Source organism: Semicossyphus pulcher, unplaced genomic scaffold (assembly GCF_022749685.1).
Source record: "Semicossyphus pulcher isolate SPU_LCO1_2020_fin unplaced genomic scaffold, fSemPul1.0.p SCAF_7, whole genome shotgun sequence".
In the NCBI taxonomy this organism is placed as follows: Eukaryota; Metazoa; Chordata; class Actinopteri; order Labriformes; family Labridae; genus Semicossyphus; species Semicossyphus pulcher.
This window is the reverse complement of record NW_027211748.1, coordinates 19,379,085-19,399,671: the sequence shown is the minus strand read 5'-3', so window position 1 is coordinate 19,399,671 and position 20,587 is coordinate 19,379,085. Positions and strand designations below refer to the sequence as shown.

Below are 20,587 nucleotides of genomic sequence, written 5' to 3'. Positions count from 1 at the left end.
GACCTGAATACTGAAAAATAATGGAATTAACACCTCTGTGACTGTAAAAAAAAATTCAATGACATCTTAAAAGTAGAATCAAAAGCCAAAACTGTTACGTCACATTGGTCCTAATGAAGTGCACACTGAGTGTCATGAAGGTTAGACGTTCTGGGTACATTCAGTTTCTTTACCTGTTTCAGCAGAGTTGTTTTGGTATAAATACAGACCTTTTTCACAGCAGACATGTTGACTTGTCATAGCAGGACAAACGCAGGTGTTACTAATAACATTAAAGATGGCGCCCTTCTGTTTAAGTGTCCCAGTGAGACAGGGTGATCTATATGTGTCCTGTGTTCACTACACATTGTAAGAGATGGGTAAGGGTTGGGCTACCTTTAGAATTCAAATAGCAAAATAACAAAGAGAGATTGATGCCTGAAATACAGTTTGAATGATAAACATCCACCTAACCACTGTGGAGATATCGATGTGTAAACTTTTTTTTCTTCCATATTTAAGGGCTTTTGTAGTTTTTTGAGTATAAAATCAGTGAGCTTTAGCTGGTTAAATTATACATGATGATGCAGGCTAACATAATTTGAACATTTGAGGTAGGGAAAAAACATTTCTTAGATAACAAAACACTTTAAAATATCTCCTTAATGTGTCATATTAAGAGAATAGTGAGGTGGACAAACAGGTTCCCCCGTGAGCTAGCATGAACTACAGCAGCTAAATGGGATTCAGCCATCAAGTTGATTATTTACACCTGTGATATTTCCTTTCTGTGACATGTCAACGTTTCTTCTGAAAAAAGGGAGATAAACTAATATGTCATGATAGACCCCTGCTCAACTAAAAGGTCCCAGGACTCCATGTAGTTGTATGTTTAAGTGTAATTTTGGAGCATTAAAGCTTCCAGGACAATCAGAGAGATAACAGTGAAAAAAGGATTAATCAAGCAGAACATTGAACTCACCTGTGAGGGTTTAACTGCAGGTGTTCAGGGCCTTTTGTACAAAACGAGCACTGAAGGATTATATTTGAAAATGGTTCATTTGTACATATTATTAGCTAACCTTTAATACAGTTTGACTAAACTGAATGTAGATTACGTTCCCTTGCCTCTCTCATGATCCACTTTTAGTGATAAAGGGCGAGCAATATGCCTTTATATAACTACATGCATCATGATACAGTTAATCTTGATTGGTTAATCAGACAAGACCTTTAACGGTTATTTAAGTAAACAATTTAAAGATCAACCAAAAAATATTTACTACATTTAATGCTTTAAGTTAATTACTTCTTCTAATACTAACATTATACTTTGATGTCTGTTAGCTAGCAACCAAAGCTAGCTAACAGACGGACTTTGTGACTGATTGTTTTGATAAACTTACTGAATCACAAAAATGAAGCTAACAGGAAGTTAAATTCAAAACAGATGAGTCAGCGGTGTTTTAAACATTTGTAGAGACATTTAAATATGTTATTTTTGTCTTTTTTGGAACGTGTCACAAAAGAAGGCGGGCTAAGAAAGCAGCTGTGGACATTTGTGGATGTGTAAAAGCAGAAAAAGCAGCCACATAGATTAAATCAGTTAGCTAAAGTGATAGCAGTTATTCTAAAGTAAGAGGAGTTAGGAAGTTAGGATGCTTGTGTAATGCAACGATTTCCTTTCTAACACAGGACTGTTGAATCGTATCAGGAAAATGTTTCTACTTCTTTAAAATCTTTTTATTTGACATGATTTCTCATCTGCAAAACATATTTGTGTCCATCATTGCTCACATTTTCATGTATTTTAAAAGTCAGGTGAAAACTCCAAACTCCCCGGACATTGAGTGTTTCATCCATAAAGTGATCGAGTGATTTTACTAAGTCTTAGTGCACATCAACCTCTATTTAACACCATAACGCTCTAAAACAGAATTTAAGATTCTGATTTATTATTTACAGTTCTTCATGAACATTTTTAACAATTTTGGCAAAAACCCTCACAAACATTTGGCACAGAAATTCAGCAATAAATATACTCAGATATGCATCATAAAAACAGCGAGAAACCTGGATGGATGATCAGACATCAACAACAGAAACAGAGTGGTCACATCAGATCACAGTTAACACTAGGGTGAAGAGACAGAAACCAACACCTGACTTTACCACCTTCAACCAAACTAGTGAGTATTTACATGTGTTTGATTCGTCCCGTTTCAGTCAGTGGCGGTTACTTTCCTGAAGCTCCATCCGTTTGGCACGTCCAAGTAAGGTAAACAAACACCAGTGATGATTTATAACAACAATTTGGCACAATTCTGTTTCCTGGTCACAGGCTATAACCACATAATCATCATCAATATCAGCAGTGATAAACTTTGAGTCCTTTAAAGACATCTAAAATATAAACTCACGTCCTTCACAGTGCCGCAAAACATCTTACAAACAAATCGAGGTTTCACTAACAGATTTTTGACCCGTTCGGAAGAGGACAGTCACGTTTAAATCCTCACATCAAGTATTTACCAACTCCAGTGACTTCATGGCTCTGTCCCTGGAGCGTGGTGCACTCTGGGTATTGTAGTTCACAGGGACTTGTGCTTGCCCAGCAGGCAGAGGCTGAGGCACTGCAGCAGGCCCTTCATCCACATACAGTGCGCGAGGAACAGCAGCAGCATGCAGGCGCCGGCCGAGCAGTAAACCCCGATCACCGTGCTCTCCTCCGGCAGGAAACACTTGGAGTGAGAGTAGCTGCCGGGGGACACCGACGCCTGAGGGGGGGAGAAAAAAGGAATAAATTGCTAAGATGTGATATTCAGCGTTAAACACAGACAGAAGTGGCTGCAATGAGTCGCCTCAGCCACTAGGGGGCCTCCTAAAGCTGAAAATGTGAACTTATATTTAGTTCCTCTCTAAATGTTTGTCTTTGATTCTTTACAGCTATTAATAGCTGTTCATTTAACTTTTAGTGTACAAATAACTAGACTTATTTGGGGCACAAGAACACACTTTCAGCAAAAAATCTGCTAAAGCTGCTGCTCTGGAGCTCTACATCCTATTTATTGTAGTTATATTAATGTTGCAATATGGGCAAGAAGTCCTTTAAGTGCTCAGAAAGCAGTTTGAACATCCTCAAGTAAATGACAACTTACTCTATCTGCTGATTATGGTCATGTAAGATGGTTAAAAGAAGGGACTACTTAATGGACCTTGTGGTGAGTTTGTCCTTGTAATTTTCTTTAAGATAAAGACTGAACTTTGGGTGCTGGTTTAGCTCAGCAGTTAAATCGTGCATCCCATATACAGAGGCTACAGTCTTCGATGCGGCAGACCAAGGTTCAACTCCCACCCTCGGCCCCTTGCATCATGTCATCCCCACTCTCTCTTCCCCTGTTTCCAACACTATCCACTCTGTCCTCTCTCTCTAATTATAAAGACTGAAAGACTGATTAGGAATAACACACCTTTCTTGGTCACTTTACCAAAACAGAAAAGTTGAAGACAGATTGGGGTGTAGTTCCCTTGAAGTTCAGACCTCAGACGATAAAGCTGCGTCCAGCTGTCATTAGTATCTGTCATAATCCATCATCTTACATTAAATGGTTTGTTACTCTTGACTAAATAAAACAGCCTTTTCTGGAGCTGGTTGGATTGAAAGCGTGTTCATACTCATTGGCCTCCACCGTTAGCATAGACTGTATTAAAGAAATGGACATACTGTAGCTACTAAGACGTCACCTTTCGGTTTGTGGATACCGTTTTAAAGCATCAAGTTCAGCATTTAAAATGTCTGATATTTAAAGTTGTAATCTCAAAGATCTCAGTTTCGTTCTGTTTGGTGTCACCTATTGCGATAAACAGTAATTGCAGGAGCACACTTCCCAGATATCCAGACAGTGTTGCATGTGTGACGTCCACGGTTGGCTCCGGTTGAAACTCTTGATTTTCCTCGCTGACGGTCGCTTTCCTTTTGAGACTGTTTGCCTTCATCTGAGCGTCGAGTTTGTTTCTTTTTCTTTGGATTTTCACTTATTTTTGAAGTTGTATCTGTAGTCATCGATCTTTTCTTTGTTTGTTCAGCCATAGTAGATTACTGTTTACTCGCAACACTTGCAGAGACCGGAAAAGCAACCGCTTAGCTCCGCCTACCCTCTCTGGCAGACCAACCACTGCTGGGTGATGGAAAACGCGTCACTAACTGGGCGCTGCATGTGATTTTTTCCCGTGAAAGCCGCACCAGACACCCAGTCTGTAATACTGCACATGCAAAGGCTTTCATCAGTGGGCCATAGACTCAATCACCATCGTGTTACCTCATTCAGCGAGAGATACTGACTTAACAGACATTTATTCAAATGAAAAGATTATTATATGAAGTCACACGCATCATGTAAGTTATCATCTGTTTTTTAAGTCCGTGTCCACTGCACTTCTTTGCATTTTTACGATATTAAAAGCTGCATGTAAACCCAGCTGTCGTGACACACTTTTTCAGATCATAGCTGCATTCATCTATCATCCCCCATCATTTGTCTACATCCTCTGTGATTAACACGGAGCAGATCTGTCCGCTGGATGTCGTCTCCACTCACCAGGATGAAGCTGGGGTTGTTCCTGTTCCTCCAGCTGAAGGACGGCACGCTGATCTCTGGGTACTTGTTGTCATGGAGAACCTCACATCCGCTGTGGGTGTGTCCACTCAGGATGAGGCGGGGCTTAAACCACTGCAGCAGCTGAGGAGAAAACCCAAAACGGCCTTAGAGACAGGTTGCTGCTCACTTACATCATCAGTTTCATCATCACCATCATCATCATCATGATCTGCTGTTTCTACACCGGACTGACAGCACACGGCTACACTGTATTTTAACTGGATTAAACCGCTTTGGAAGCTCAAAGAGAGAGAAAAAAACACAGGCAGTGTGATGAGACTGCAGAGTGCGCGCTCACCCTCTGTGAGGCCTCCTTCGACAGCACGTCATACTTCTCTCTGAACAGCAGGTGTCGCTCTTCAGGCGGTGCGGCGTCCTGTCCTGTGCAGCCGGCATCGCTCACTCTGTACAGAGGATAGTGCTGCAGGACAGGGAAACACGATTATCAGCCTTTTATTTTGAAATTATGGTGAGAATTTATAATAGATCAGACAATAAACAGAGATGATTGACTGGTCATGCAAAATTTAGAGCTACAACAGCAATTAGATTGGATTAGCACTCACTAAAAACAGTGAATCAAATAGTAAGTAAGTTAATGAATGTTAAATTTCATTAACATGATGAATGATCGCCAAATTATTATCATTTATTAGGGAAAAATACAAATTGTTTGCTGGTTCAAGCTCCTGAAATGTGATTACTTGTTGCCTTTGTCTTCTTAATTTCATGTTAAATTAATTATCTTTGTTCTTTGAGCAAAATTATTTGATTATGTTAATTTGGGCTCTCCAGATTTAATGAACATTTTACATCCCCTCATTTTACGTGTGAGGAGAGGTACAAACTCCACACAGCTCCTCCAGCCATAGTGGGCCTTTCTGTGTGGAGTTTGCATGTTCTCCCCGTGCATGCATGGGTTCCCTCCGGGTACTCCGGCTTACTCCCACAATCCCTCGTCAGGTTCATTGGTGACTCTTAATTGCCCGTGGATGTGGATGTGAGCGATGAAAGGTTGTCTGTCTGTGTGATTGACTCCAGGGTGTAACCCCGCCTCTCGCCCGATGACAGCTGGGATAGGCCCAAGCCCCCCCACTACACTGAAGACGATAAGCGGTATAGATAATGGATGGATGGATAATTGACTGATTAATCAATAATATAAATAGAAACTAGAGCTGGCCACTTATCAATCAGAAATGAACAAAGTAAGAATCCAGCCTCTTCAGGTGTCTCTGTCACATCTCTCCGTTTTACCTCTTTTCTTAGTTTAGAAGCTTTAAGATTATAAAAATCCTCTTATCCCACTGTGTCTCAAAGTCTCACATATATATTCTGTGTCAGGTTATTTCAGCTCTTCATTTAAGCTGCAGTGAAGAATGTGACGTTAATATTAAGAGAAGGAGTCAAACCCCAGAATAGAAAGTAATAATTTCTGTGGCATTCCCTCTTTCTCAGTGTTAGATACGTTCACACACTCTGCCGCTCTTCCTTATGATAACATCAATCATTTTAATTCACTTGTAATTTTAATGTGGAGGTTTGGACTGTACCATTGATACCATTTGAAGGTATCACTTTGGGATCTGGGGAGGCTTTTCCCACTATTTTTTTTACAAACGGAAACAGTAATAAACAGATACATCTGTAATAACAATAAGCATATGTTGCAGTCCTATAAAAAATATATAATCTTTTTTGCCTTAATTCAGAGGGAGAGGACAGTGGATAGTGTCAGAGCCAGGGGATGAGAGAGTGGGGACGACACGACAAGGGCCGAGGGTGGGTGTCGAGCCCTGGGCCGCTGCATCGAGGACTGTAGCCGCTGTATAAGGGACGTGCAATGTAACCGCTGAGCTAAACCTGTGCCCCAGCGGTAAATGTTGTTCTGATTATTCTTTTATTGAAGTTAGGTTGTTGTTAGAGATGCACAATATTGGATTTTTTGCCGATATGCCGATTTCGATACCGATAAATTAAGCACGTTTTTTCCCACCTAATTGCAGAGAGCATCAAGTCTCCCCTGAAGTGGAAATGATATCACGTCTACTCTTATTGTAGTGGCCCACTGGCACATTCTTGAGATGGGCGATTAAATTTGTAGTGTCGAATGAATTAGATTTGGCCTCTCCTCGCATGACCGATACTGAGCACAACCTGTCTGTTTCGGAAACTTTGAATCTTGCACTGTTCTTTATGCTTGACAGAAGAAGGGCGGTGCAGGCAGTGCGCACGCACACTCGCGCAGAGTTAATGTCGTAGCATCACATCAAGCTTTTTTAGGGAATCATCGAGCATTTAGGCAAAATTAAACTGACATACCAGCCGATCATTTTCGAGCCATAATCTACAGATACCGATAATGTGGCGATAATATCGTGCATCGTAGTTGTTGTTATTCTTAACAGAATGGTGCATCTATATCACCGCCCTTTCTTTCGCTTCAAAAAGAAGTCTAATCCTGCAGTACTGAGGTGTCTAACCCAGGAGTAAGCTGGCTGTCACGCTTCACTGTAGTTTGCAATCAACATTAAAAGATGATCTGCAGCCAGATCGGAGTTAATCGCAGTTAATTTCTTCATTCCTCAGTGCAGCTTGTGAATAAAGTCCATAACCGTGAAAATTAAACGGCAGCTTACAGTGACAACAAACCTGCTGCTTTTACAGTCAAAAACCTTTTACCCTTCTAGGATCACACGCCTGCCTGAGACAATGATTTCTATTATACCTGAACTCTAGCACCACAGCCACAAACATGATGCAGCATTTTGAGCTTAAACGCTCCTTTGAATGACGGCCTGTTCATTTGTTTGACTCAGATTTCACCGTTGATGCATTTCTGCACAGAACAAAGAGTCACTCCAAGGCCAGCGCGGACAGGAGGAACAGTTTTATCGACCAATAGTCATTCAGTGTATCCAAACGCATCGTTCAGCTCTCGGCCTTTCCTTCAGAGCTGTGGATGCACAGTGAGTGGCTCCCTGCCAGCTTTGGACAGAACATACAGAATACAGCTGTAGTTTACCTGCAGCATGATGGGGGCCGTGGGAGGATAGAGCTGCGAGCCCTCACAGCTGTCCATCACTCCGCCGGCCGACTGCGAGTTCTGCAGAAAAAGAAAAAAAAGACGACATAAAGAATTCATCAGCTGTCTTGTCCGCCAGCTCACAGCGCGTCCTCCAACATCAGCCAACATTTTTCATTTCATATCTCTCCAATCCTTCTGCTCCAAGAAGCTGTTTGCAGGAAGGAAGGGAAGCAACGCAGCCAAGACTTGAAACGTGATTTACAAACAAGTGTGTTAAAAAAGCACAAAACACCTGCTCCAGATGAGACCGAGCTCTGGATTGAACTTTATTTTCTTCCTCACTTAACTTGAGTCTCTTACACTTAATGAGATAGTGTGTTCGAGGGGCTGCTGACTGTGTGAAAGTGTGCCTCTGACTTCCAGGAAATGTGTCTCCCACCTGAAGAGAACAGTTGAGGTCTCTGGAGAGTTTGATCAGCTCCTTTTCCACCGACTGGCAGATGGGACAGCCGTCGCCGTGCAGGGCCACGCTGTTCACGAGCAGGAAACTGAGGAGAGGGAAAAGATTCAGAACAGAAGAACTGCAGAGATCTGTCACATATGGAAATTTGGACGTACCTTTAAAGTGAACCTTTAAATCAATTCTTACATGGTAAAAAAAAAAAGGATAGCTGCACTGACTGAGCTCCTGAGCAGCCATGACAACAGCAAATCATCACTGTAGCAAAAACAAGCATGTTGTCTGGCTGCAGCGTCTTTTAAAGCTCATGTGAGGAGTTTTTAACTGATTAAAAACCCTCTATATGAAAGAAAGAAAACAAGAGCATCAGCGAGAAGACTAATTATTTGTATAAAGTGTCAGTCAGCGCTGCCACCAGGGCGGTGTCAGATGAGGAGATCAGCAGCACGCTGCAGAAACAGCCTTTGATTCCACAGCTAAGATTACGTGATTACACGTAAAGAGTTTGACTTTTTAAAGACAGCAGGAGGATTTTTTCCGTTACACAATTCTTCTCACACGTGTAGAGGACAGAACAGCAGAGATCAGAGGTACTGCTTTGTCCACAGGGATCAACAACTCAATAAGAAAATGCTCTTTTCTCGTGTAAGTGTTTGCCCGCCCTTGTTACAGTGCAGCTGCAGGAGGCAGTGATAAAAGGATTATATGATAAATTAAATACGATAAAGGAACGATGTTGTGAGAATGTGTGTGTCTGGATTTGGATTAACACAAATGTAACAAGTGTAAACAGAGAGGAGGGTTACAGTTTAAGAATGACAAGTAAGTGCACGGCCATCTGTGGGGTCAGTTTGTGCGATAGTTTGAACACTGAATTCAAGCAAACTGTTACAGGTTTAAAGAAGAGGAAAGATTGTGATAGCCTGTTGAATTAATGTATTCATTGATGTCTTAATTTGTTCCTACTATTGACACTGGGTGTATATGTGTGTTATAGTTGATGAAAAGAAGGCGCAGGAAAAAGTGTAAACTTCCTTTTGCTTTGTGTTGTGTGGATAATGTTGTTTAGGTTTATTGTTCATTTTCTCTATTGTTTTCTTGTTTAGCTTTTTATCTACTTTTATTTCAACATGCTCAAAATAAAGATATCAATCATTCAATTTAGATTTAACTGATTTCACTCCAAGTTAACAGCTTTATGCACAGATAAAGTTTTGTCGTCTGTAACTGATACCATTAAAAACAATAATTAATTTTCCTGCTCTGATTTGTTTATGTGATTTAGTCTTTGTTGCATGTTTTTTTTTTTACAATTTTCACTTTTAATTCAGTTAAATTTTTCCTGTCGTTTTAATTGTTATATTACATTAATTTTTTTCTGTATTTGCTACATTCAAATATTTATTGAATTTTCTAAATATGTTTTTTTTTTGGTTTTTAAATCTGTTTTTAATAGAAAATCAACAGAAAATGTCACCTGACCTGTCTCTAAAAATGTTTCTGACCTGATTAGATTAAGAAGGTGAAGAAATTATAGAATATTATAATTAAATTCTTTAATATAAGAATAAATGTTTCTTTTACACCCTCTTTTATGTAATGAATGTCTGGATCTAAAAACAAAAAGAGTATCAGGCGGCTTTTCCAGACTGCATAAATAAACTGAGTTACAATAAAACAAAATGAAATATTTGAGCCGTTGGTTTAGCTTAATGGTTAAATAGGCGTCCCATGTACAGAGGCCACAGCCGCTGTGCATCATCCCCCTTTCTCTCTTCCTTTGTTTCCAACACTATCCACTCTCCTCTCTATAAATAAAGGCATAAAAGGCCAAAAATATCATCTAAAAACAAATCTTTGAGGACTTTTAGGACTCAGTTATAAACCAAGTGACTTGATAGGAGGGAGATGTTTGCAGCATTATTGTTGAATGTGGATCCATACTGATTTAAATACAGTATGTTCATTAATGCACAGAATTGAATTGCAAAACTGTCATTTGTGCCCCTCAGCAGATATTTAAGATCTCTGGATCAGTTTCCTGTCTGCTGTCTTGTATAAAAAAGGCCGTTTTTTGGCTCAGACTGACTCAGGGGGATTAAACCTGTGACCTTCCAGCCTGCCGAGTCACATCCCTGCAGCTGTGTCACAGGTCATCCTGCGTGCCTCATGTTCCCGCAGACACTCACTTGACTCCCTTTTTGGTGACGATCCGGGTGGAGGAAGCGTTGAAGACCTTCTCGAAGCGCTGCAGCTTGAACCAGTCCATCCTGCGGGGAGACACAACGTGCTCGTCACGCTGAAACACAAAACCTGCTGCTTAGTCTGTCACGTCTGTCTGTCACACACCGTTACATAAGAGCTGCGAGCCATCGCGCTTCCTGCTGCACCAGTCAAATAAATAAAAGCACACATGAGCAGCGGCTGTGTGCCGACATAATCCTGCATTTCTGAATCACAGGCAGCAAATACTAAACTGGGGGATGATTTTGTGCCTCTCGCTGTGTTTGACTTCGCTGCTCTTTCCCCCTGAGAAATTAAGAACAACAGTAATCAACACAAAGAGCGCTACATACACACTGAACGCAACTTCTCTGCAATATAATGCAATCGAATTTAACAACGCCGCTAACATAAAGGCACAAAAACCTCCATTAAGTTAATACAGAGCTCATTTAAAGCTACACATATGAGCTCATAAAGGGGCGCTTTTTCACATTGGGCTACTTTTAGGACTTTTCTCTTACAGATTTGTCTCCATGACTGACTGACGTCTCTAAATTAGCCTTAAAAAATCGACACATTTTTGGTTTTAGCTGCCAACAAAATCTCTAGGTCACTCTGTCGGATCACAAAATTTTCCCAACCTTTGGCAGCCGCAGTTTTTGCCGTAGGCGGCTGAAATTTGGCACGGAGGTCAATGTTGTGTGTGTGTGTGTGTGTGTGGAAGTGTGTGTGTGCCAATTTGCTGAATGAAAACGGGGCATCCTAATGGAAGTGGCCTATGATTCACAGACCTGCACAAGAGTTTTTGGAGTTTCTTATGAGCTAAAGTACAGCAGATCAACTCTACATGCCAATATGAGAAAAGGGGGTGGGGTATATACGTACACACACACACACCACTTTCTCCCCTGTCCCCTTTTCATGACTCATTAACCAGTTTTGTAGAAACTTGTAGAGGCATCACTTAACTTCCTTTTTCACTTCCGTGAGCCAGATCTGCTTTAATTTAGCCCGGCGCCCTGTCTTGTGAGGCTTTCTGTGTGTGTGACTGCATAACACCAGGTTGCACCTACAATTCACACTGTTTCTTTGTAAAATGCACATCCATCATCAGGTCTCTTAAGCATAAGGCTGGTGTTAATATATGTTTTTCTAACTGTTAAGGAAAACAGCATGAAGAAAAAAACGACCTGTCTGTCTTCACTGCCCAGCTTGGGGCCTAAAACCCACCTGCTCTGACTGAAAGAATCAATCTCACATACTCACTCGACTACATTTAGTTTCATTATTTAAATGCTTTTTATAATAATCTCCTGGGTACTGTAGTTTCAAACAAACTCAAAGAGGAGTAAATACTACATTTGTTGGGCACTATTTTCAGCGGCGGATCAATACACATCTGGTGCTGTAGATAGTTACAGCAGCTGGATCAAATCTTTTTGGTTTGCCCCAATTTCATAACGTCACTGTCCTTACAGATATCTTTGACTCCACCAAATTCCTCCTAATCAACTCATAATCAAATATTTCCTCAGGGTATATGCAATGTGGTCCTTTTGATCTAATTGTTTGCTGTCTCTGTGCTGCAATAGTTTGAGGTTTGTATTGATTTTTTCTCTCTTTTAGGAGAGAAAAGTTGTCTGTTTTTAGCCCTCACTGGGGCAGTGAATGACATATCAAAGTCATCTATTATCGAACTATGTGTCAAAGCCCTTCCCTCCATTCACTAGCAGCTAAACAGACGAGACTACAGGTTGAACAATGGTAACAGAAAACAGTTTAAGTCCTTACTCATAATGGAAACCGATGTCGTGGTTTCCAACCAGTACAACCAGTTCTGTGTCAGTGGAATGTCTGAACATCCTGTTGAAGCGTCGAACGTCGTCCTCCCAGTGCTGCAGAGAAAGAGAGAGAACAACACAAGACACAGCTGAGGCAGGTTTCTGTACAGGCCTCTAATAAGAACTCCCCAACTCCCCTGGGAACGCTCATGATCCCAGTTAATGGGATCTCGGAGGGTCACCCAGCGGCCCCCATGGGTGGCTGCTTTGATTCAGACTCCAGATTCAATTTTTTGCACCTGCAGGAGCCAAAGACGCTCGCAGGAGACCTCTAATTACATCAGTGCTGTGGGTTTACGTGGTGTTTTTCATCCGGATGTGTCTGCAAACAAATCCTTGATGCTACTTTTAATTAGCGCTGAAACACTTAGCCGAGTGACTCAAGATTAATGTACGATTGTTTTAATTATTGATTATTCTTTGAAAGCGTTTACCAGGCTAAAAATGCCCAACAGTTTGAGGGTTTAGGTGCTTAAATGTGCTTGCTTCTTTATGTGCGTTTGTACTGTTAGCAGGACAAAACAGGCAACTTTAAGACGTCCCTTTGGGTTTTTCGAAATTGATTGCTATTTCAGACATTCAGAGGTAAAGACAGTTAACAATAATGGGTGAAAATAAACGCAGCCTTATTTCTATTATTCCTCTTTCAGAGGATTCTCCACAAGAAATGCTGAAAGTAAAAGTCAATTAAGAGTACATTTAAAAATCAATGGCTGGTTAAAAGCCATGGGCCAAGAAAAAAAGCCAAATATTTGCGCTTTCATGTCCTAATTCAGAAGGATTTGCTGCTTTTTTGTGCTTTATTTCATTTCAAATCGAATATGTTTTAATTTGAAAAAGGTCTGGGAACTTGTGACGTTCATTTTTCTCTGTGTAATAATGCAAACACCATATAGTTAATCCATTAAACTGACAGATTAATCAACAACTCAAATAATAAGGCCAAAAGCAGGTGTCATGTCAGCCTCACAATAAACCAACTAGTCAAGAAAATAACAGAGATTGATCTGTATTAACCACGTCAGTAGCTGCTGACCTACTTTTTAGTGTTTCTCTGTCTATAAATTCAAGGATTTGAGCACTTCCTCTTGCAAAAAGTCCACAGAATACAAATTACAGAAGAGATGCCAGCTGAGTGTGAAAATGCACGAGGAAGCTGGCGGGGGAATGTAGTAGATTAGTGGAGATTTTACAGTCTGCGAGCTCTGTTTCCTTTTTTAATGAGGCTTTCTTTCAGTGCGGCACACTTGCTCAACACTTCCTCTTTCTTAACTCTGAGCTGAAGGATCCCATTTGACAATCCAGCAATAGATGTGTGAGGATTCCCGGGGGATTTTTGTCTATTTTTTCCCCTTAAAGCAGGATGGATGTAGCATGGAGGTCTGAGTGAGGCTGCAGCTGTTTCTGCTGTTGTTATTGTTGGTGGTGTTTTCCTCCAAACCTGCAGCCTCTGAGGCCTGAATGGTACAAAATGATGATGATGGTGATGGTGATGATGACCAAAGAGAACTGGCCTCTGCTCTGCATTCACATACTCACAGGCATCATCATCATCACCATCACCATCATCATCCTCATAAGCAGTGTGGGTTTGCAGACAAAGCAATGAGGAGAAAAAAGGGAGCTCTGCGTTACCTTCTGCGAGCTCCACTTGCCTTCGTCGAAGATATCCCCGAGAATGAACACTATTTCAGGCCTGAGCAGCCACAGAGCGGTTTGGAAAGCCCTCTCCATCTGCCATTCCCTTTAGAGACAACAAGTAAGCGTTACTGGTTGTTTCTGTTTACAAATCAGAAAGCACAAAAGGGTCAATGAAGGTATAATGGTGGTTAGCTCAAAAAATAAAGCAGTAATAACATTACCTCCTCAGCTTGTCGAACCAGTGTCCCCCCACGGCTCCCAGGAGGTGGGTGTCCGAAAGCACCATAGCGCGGACTGGTGAGTCCGTTGGCCGGCCGTCGATGCCCTCTCCGCCGGCCCGCGCATGGCTGATCTCCGGCCAACCGCACTTGAGGATGGTGGGGAAGTAGATGAGATACTCGCAGAAGAAGAAAGCACCGCCGACCACCAGAATCAACAGCACCGCCACCATCCATCTGACGCTAAACCTCGGCATTTCTTTGTTATTCGGCGGTTGGGATGCCCTGAACTGGCGCACTGGTGGTGATGGAGCGGTCCATGAGGCATCTTCTTCCCCTCTTCCAGACCCGCGACTGTTCAGGTCTCCAGCCGTGTGATGCTCATGGCAAGTTGCTCTGAGGCTGCGCCAGATATTAGGGGGAAAAAAGTACAAAAGGCTCCCTGTCGACTCCAGGTGATTAAAAATAAGAGATAAAAAAGTAAAAAAAAAATCGTCCTCTGCTTATGGTGTCGAGAGAGCAGCAGCAGCCTGCCGCTGTTCCACAATCACTGCTCCGCTCAGCTCGGATCGGATCCTAACCGTCAAGCTAGACACGTTTCCGGTGCATGTTTTTTTCATAATAAAAGATCCCAGCTACTGGCAAAATGATATGATACCCAAATACTGTACTCAAGTACCTTTTTGTGGTACCTATAATGAATACTTGGCATCTACAGCACTTCACTGTAGTGATGAGGATTTTACACACTATGTGAGTTAATTTGCAAATTAAAAGCATGGTCATCAATCATGTACAACAGCTTCTTATGGGACTATGGGAAATTATGTTGGGACAATACAATATAGGCTAATATACGACATTAAAATATGACAATATAAAGGCAATGTTCGCTGAAATTTGAATTTAAACTAGAGATTTCATATCATAAATGCAATACACCATACAACGCACATTAAAAGTATTATCTTTTGGGTGATAACTTTATTTTTGATTCTTGTCCATAATTGTAAGAAATGTTGATGCAATTTGTGTAAGATATTTTATTCCTTTTCCCACTCGTTTGAACACATTGAACATGAAACAGTTTTAACAGATAAAACAAACCACTTTGTTTATAATCTATACCAACAGTGTTATTGCCAGTGGTCAATGAAGTTTTCAGATTACTTACTTGATTATTATTATTATTATTATTATTATTATTATTATTATTAAGTATTTTAGGCTAAATGTACTGTGATCCACTTTGGATGTTACACAATTAATTATCATATGTATTATTATTATTATTATTATTATTATTATTATTATTACCACTTTAATTTATCATAACTTTCACTTTTTAGTTTATCCCACTAGGTACCACATCAATTTGTTAAACCTTTCAAATGTAACTAAACTTAAAAGCTAAATCAGCTAACTTCCGGTATTCCCCATGCTAACACATGCTAGCTTCACTGCGTGTTTTTGTCAATGCCCGTGCGTGTGCGCGCGGGGGCGAAGAGAAGTGGAGGGATATTCTGGCAGTTAAAGGTTTTTTTTGTGGTTTTTTTAAAACCCTGTAAGTTATTCAGAAGCAGAGTTATCTGTCTGTAGAAATAACACCATTGATAACTACTCCTGAGATAGAGATCAGTAAACCTGGCATCTATCCACACAAACAGACAAATACCAGCAGATGGAAAGCAGCCAAGGACTATAGGACAAATGAGATTAAGTGATTGAGAGCAGAAATCTAATCACCAGAAGACGGCTTGTGTGCTTGTGAAGCTCTCTGTCAGCTCTGAGACAAGAACCAGTAAGGAATTAAATGTTCACAGGAGACTGCTCAAACAAAACTGTTCTAATTGTAGCCTCACGGTGCAGTACCTGCTAAACCAGTTGGTTTTCAAGTTTGCATGTTCAGCTCACACATGCACAAAGGAAAAGGAATGTCCCGTCTTCACACTGACCATACAACATAAGTTCAAGCAGCAGATCTTTATTGCAAAACTGAGAATGGGGAAGCTGCAGGATTGGGAAGTGGAGCACTGCAACAGCAGCAGCAGCACAGAGGGAAACAGTGTGACAGTGTTATTAAAGGGAAAGGCATCTCACTTGTTAGATTTGGGATTTGTTTGGGATCGTGAATGAGCTTTTCTTGTCTTTCAAGCAACCAGAAGGGTGGAGACTCAAAACTCTGCTTCCCCTCCAGATGTGCAATCTGGCTTTGCTGCACTCACAACAGACTCAGGGGACATGATAAAGAGTGATTGCCAAAAAATAAACGCAAAAATTGAAAATAAATATCCAGAAAAAATGAATTATTGAAGAGGGAATATTGTCAAATCCCAGAGTCTGACAAAAGGGGACATCACCCCTCATTATGGGGGAAAGAAAGAGTGTGCAGCGGTGTGAGCGGCTAAATATGTCACTTCCTGTCAAAACAAAAGAGACAACCAGCGGGACATTATTTCAACAGACAGTGAATCATATACTTTTACTTACTGCAAAACATCTCCCTTTGTTTGGTTCTTCTTTAAAATAGAATTCAACCATTTCAGTTTTCAATTTTAATGAAAAGGTTTTATTGGATTGAAAGTTTCTGGATCCATTTTTAAAAAGCATCAAAGTACAAAAGTATCCGATACTTGGACTGATATTAGGAATTTCCTCTCAAATCAAGTCTCAAAGTAGTATGATAAAATAGATCCAAGGTTGCACAAATCGTCACATGTATTAATGAAGAGATGTGAATAAGCTCCATTTTATCATTAGCCAGAAAATAAAAATAGTGCTTGGCAACATAGTTCAAAAGAAATGCACAAAAGGCCTATCAAATTAGCTTTAAAAGGTTAACTGCCCTTCCAGTATGCGTAAATGCACGTTTTAAACCCTGAAACTGCTTAACAAAGCCGCTCTGTGTGACTCCTCGTCCTTCAGTCTCAAGGAGAGAGCACTCAGAGCAACAAAACAAACGATTCGAATTTCTAATTTGCAGCTAAGACCGAGAATCACAATTCCCATCCTTTTATAATACAAATCCTGCTTTCAGTCACAGTCAGGGTCTTCGCCTCTATAGGAGACGCTGAGGTCAGGTCCTCAGTGGGTTCTCTGGAAAACCTTGGGAGAGCTAAAAATCCGTTGTCAGAAAAAATGTCCGAATATTTATTCTAATGTCAGTTTTTTTAGGCTAGTGTTCAGTATTTCCTTCATGGCAAAGAAACACCATTTAGATCTTCATAAAGGCAAATCAAATGCTAAAAGGTGGAGGGCCGTGTTTACAGTGGGGCGGCTGTGGTTCAGTGGTAGAGTCGGTTGTCTTTCAATCAGAAGGTCGGAGGTGCGATCCCCAGCTCAGGCTACATGTCGAAGCGTCCTTGGGCAAGACACTGAACCCCAAATTGCTCCCGGTGGCATAGCCAATATGACACTATATATGAATGTGATGTCTGATTGACAGTTGGGCACTTTATGTAGAAGCCTCTGCCACCAGTGTATGAATGTGTGTGTGTGAATGGGTGAATGTGATATGTAGTGTAAAAGCAGCTTTGAGTGGTCGCAAAGACTAGAAAAGCACAGTACAGTCCATTTACCATTACTCCCCCACTAGATGTCTACATCATGCAAAGGTCTATAAACATGCCCTTTCTTTCCAGTGGTGTTTCAGCCTAAATGTACAGATATAGTGGTACAAATCCCTCCGAAATCCCAGATGACGTGTTCAGTTAACTATTAAACTGGACATGTATAACTCTTATAAGTTTCTTTTAAATGGAGTGTGATTATATGCATATTGTTTTAAGTGCAAGGCCACTGAACAGGGCAACACCTGCGCTCTTATACATTAATTCTATAGAGTACAGATGCTATAAATCCATCAAATGTATGCATACATTCAGATTTAGTCGTGGCATAACTGTCTCTGATTGCTTTCCATACTCTCTACTGTAACTGACATGAACTTTATTTATATATTTATGCATGTAGAGATGTAATATTGTGTTTTTTGAAATGTACAATAATGTAATGTAGATCACGACTGATTTTTATAGATATATTTGATGCATCTTTTGGATTAGTAACTGGAGTTTTATTGTATCACTTTTTCCACAACCACATTATAGACAGTATGCAAATTATGTGGTCAGTGCACACACAGAGCTTCATTACAGACATTCACATCTTCATGTTGAGAAATAAAACTTGTAAGCAATAAAATTTAACAGCTAGACAGACTGAAGGTAATGAATTGTCTCCTAAAAGCTCCAACAAGTGGTACTTTTAATTTGTAGGATGTAAGGCTCCCTGTAGGTTGCTCAGCACTCAGAGTCCTTAATGGCCCTCTTTGTTTCAGACCTGCAGGAAACACCGATTCATGCAGCCATTAGCTTCACAAATGAAGGAGTCAAAGAAGACATTTCCAACTGATTCAGGTTCGCATGTTAAGAAAAAACACACCTTGGTTTTGTCACAGGGAGATGGTTCATTAGGGTTGACTAGTCAGCCTCCACACACTCGTTAGAAGCTGTTAGCGCAGATGTTGTTTCAAAGAAAAATTGCAACTGTAAGCCCCCCTTTCCCGAGCCCTGCCAACGCAGCCTCTCCGCAGGTGAATTTAAAAGTGAGTGACTCAGCTCGCCTGATGTTTAAAGGAATAAATAGTTTCCTTAGAAATGTTGATAATGTCTCTGAAGTGAAGAGGCTGCACTTTTTACAGAGTTACAGTTATTTTGAGTTGAAAACTAAATGCAGGAACAGGACAGGAACATCTGTCCAGGTGGTAGTTTTCGTGCCTTGCAGGGCATTATAAATCATTTCCCAATTCTGTGATAGAATGGTTTGTTTTTTTGTATCTCAGATACTCAGTGAGCGTGGGTCAAAGTTTTACATGTATATTTTTTGGGGGGGGGGGAAGGCTGCTTCATTGCTGAGAGTAAGATAAGAAGATTGACACCACTGTAATGTCTTTTAAATATGGGGCTGGAGGAGTCAGTTAGCTTAGCTTAGCATAAAGACTGGAAACAGAGGGAAGCAGCTAGCCTCTTTCCGCCCGAGAGTAACGTAACTCTCCTACTAGAACCTCAGCTTTTGACACTATCAACCACTCCATTCTCCTCTCCTGCCTGGAATCTTACCTCAGCATCACCGGCACTGCCCTCTCCTGGCTAAGGTCATATCTCACCAACAGACAACAGTTCATCAGCATCAATAACTGCACCTCCTCCATTGCTCCTCTGTCACAAGGTGTCCCCCAGGGCTCGGTACTTGGTCCTCTCTTGTTCATCCTTTACATACTCCCCCTCTGTAACATCATACGCAAACATGGTCTCTATTTTCACTGCTATGCCGACGACGTCCAGATTTACATCTCCACCAAATCCATCACCACAGCAACTCGCTCCACTCTGACCAACTGCCTCACTGAAATAAAAACATGGATGCAAGCAAACTTCCTCCAACTCAACTGTGATAAATCTGACATAATCATCATTGGCCCCAAATCCCTCACTAAAACCACCCACGACTTCTGCCTAACCATGGACAATACCACACTGTCCCCTACACCATACATCCGTAACCTTGGTGTCATTTTCGACAATAACCTCACCTTTGAACAACATGCCAATCAAATCACCAGGACTGCTTTCTTCCACCTCAAAAACATCGCTTGTCTCCGTTCATCACTCTCTTTCCCTGCTGCTCAAACTCCTCTCCCACTCCCACTCCCGCTCCCGCGAACACATTACCCCCGTCCTTCAGAAACTCCACCGGCTCCCTGTTCCTCAACGCATCCAGTTCAAAGTCCTCCTTCTCACCCACAAAGCCCTCCATAACCAGGCCCCTTGATATCTTACAGACCTGCTCCACCGCCACGTTCCCTCCCGCAGCCTCCGCTCCTCTGATGCGAACCTCCTCTCTCCGCCACACAGAACCAAGCACCGAACCTGGGGTGACAGAGCTTTCTCCATAGCTGCCCCCTCCCTCTGGAACTCTCTACCCCAACACATCCGAGACTGCACTGACCTGACTTCCTTCAAATCTCTGATCAAGACCCATCTTTTTAGAACTGCTTTTAACCTCTGATGATGATTTATTTATTTGTTTTTCTCATAGTTCCTCTTATTGTGATTCTCCTGCTGTTCTTAATTTGTTTCTTTAGTTGTTTTTAATTATGTAAAGTGACTTTGAGTACCATGAAAAGCGCTACACAAATAAAATGTATTACTATTATTATTAAAGCTCACTGATTTACACATTAGTTTTAGACAGTTTTTTTTGCCTAAAAACAAAGTGTAAAAATGACACATTGCGGTTTAACAGGGGGTTGCGTGCCAAAATATTTCTTGGCTTGAACCAGTTGCCAAGCAACCATTTGCAACTAAAGAAAGTTACAGCTCTGATCCAAAAAACAGTTTGGCAAAAACTCTAAATTCAAATGGATGTTTTTACAACTTGGTTTTAACAAAACAAATAAACACCTAAGATTTTAAGCTATTCCTTTAATTTCCAGAAGCATTAGTTATTAAAAAAAAAGTCAAGACAAAATAAGA

At 41.0% G+C, this 20,587-nt stretch overlaps 1 protein-coding gene across 1 annotated transcript; it reads right to left on the bottom strand.

The window, feature by feature from the left end:
- Nucleotides 1-1,709: 1,709 nt before the first annotated feature.
- Nucleotides 1,710-14,698, bottom strand: mppe1 (metallophosphoesterase 1). The gene is made up of 9 exons (XM_069684397.1): nt 14,055-14,698; nt 13,828-13,936; nt 12,143-12,246; nt 10,315-10,395; nt 8,105-8,213; nt 7,663-7,743; nt 4,936-5,058; nt 4,578-4,718; nt 1,710-2,756 (listed from the first exon to the last, which is right to left on the bottom strand). Exons 1-9 carry the CDS (start codon nt 14,306-14,308, stop codon nt 2,571-2,573), a joined length of 1,188 nt encoding a protein of 395 aa, XP_069540498.1. The 5' UTR covers nt 14,309-14,698; the 3' UTR covers nt 1,710-2,570.
- Nucleotides 14,699-20,587: the final 5,889 nt, after the last annotated feature.

Bases quoted from the DNA above. Each gene is read 5' to 3' on its own strand.
- mppe1 (XM_069684397.1), bottom strand. From the start codon at position 14,308: ATGCCGAGGTTTAGCGTCAGATGGATGGTGGCGGTGCTGTTGATTCTG. The intron at 10,396-12,142 runs GTAAGGACTTAA...GTCTCCCCGCAG, and splicing joins GACATCGGTTTCCATTATGA to GATGGACTGGTTCAAGCTGC. The intron at 8,214-10,314 runs GTGAGTGTCTGC...CCCTCTCCTCAG, and splicing joins GTCACCAAAAAGGGAGTCAA to TTTCCTGCTCGTGAACAGCG.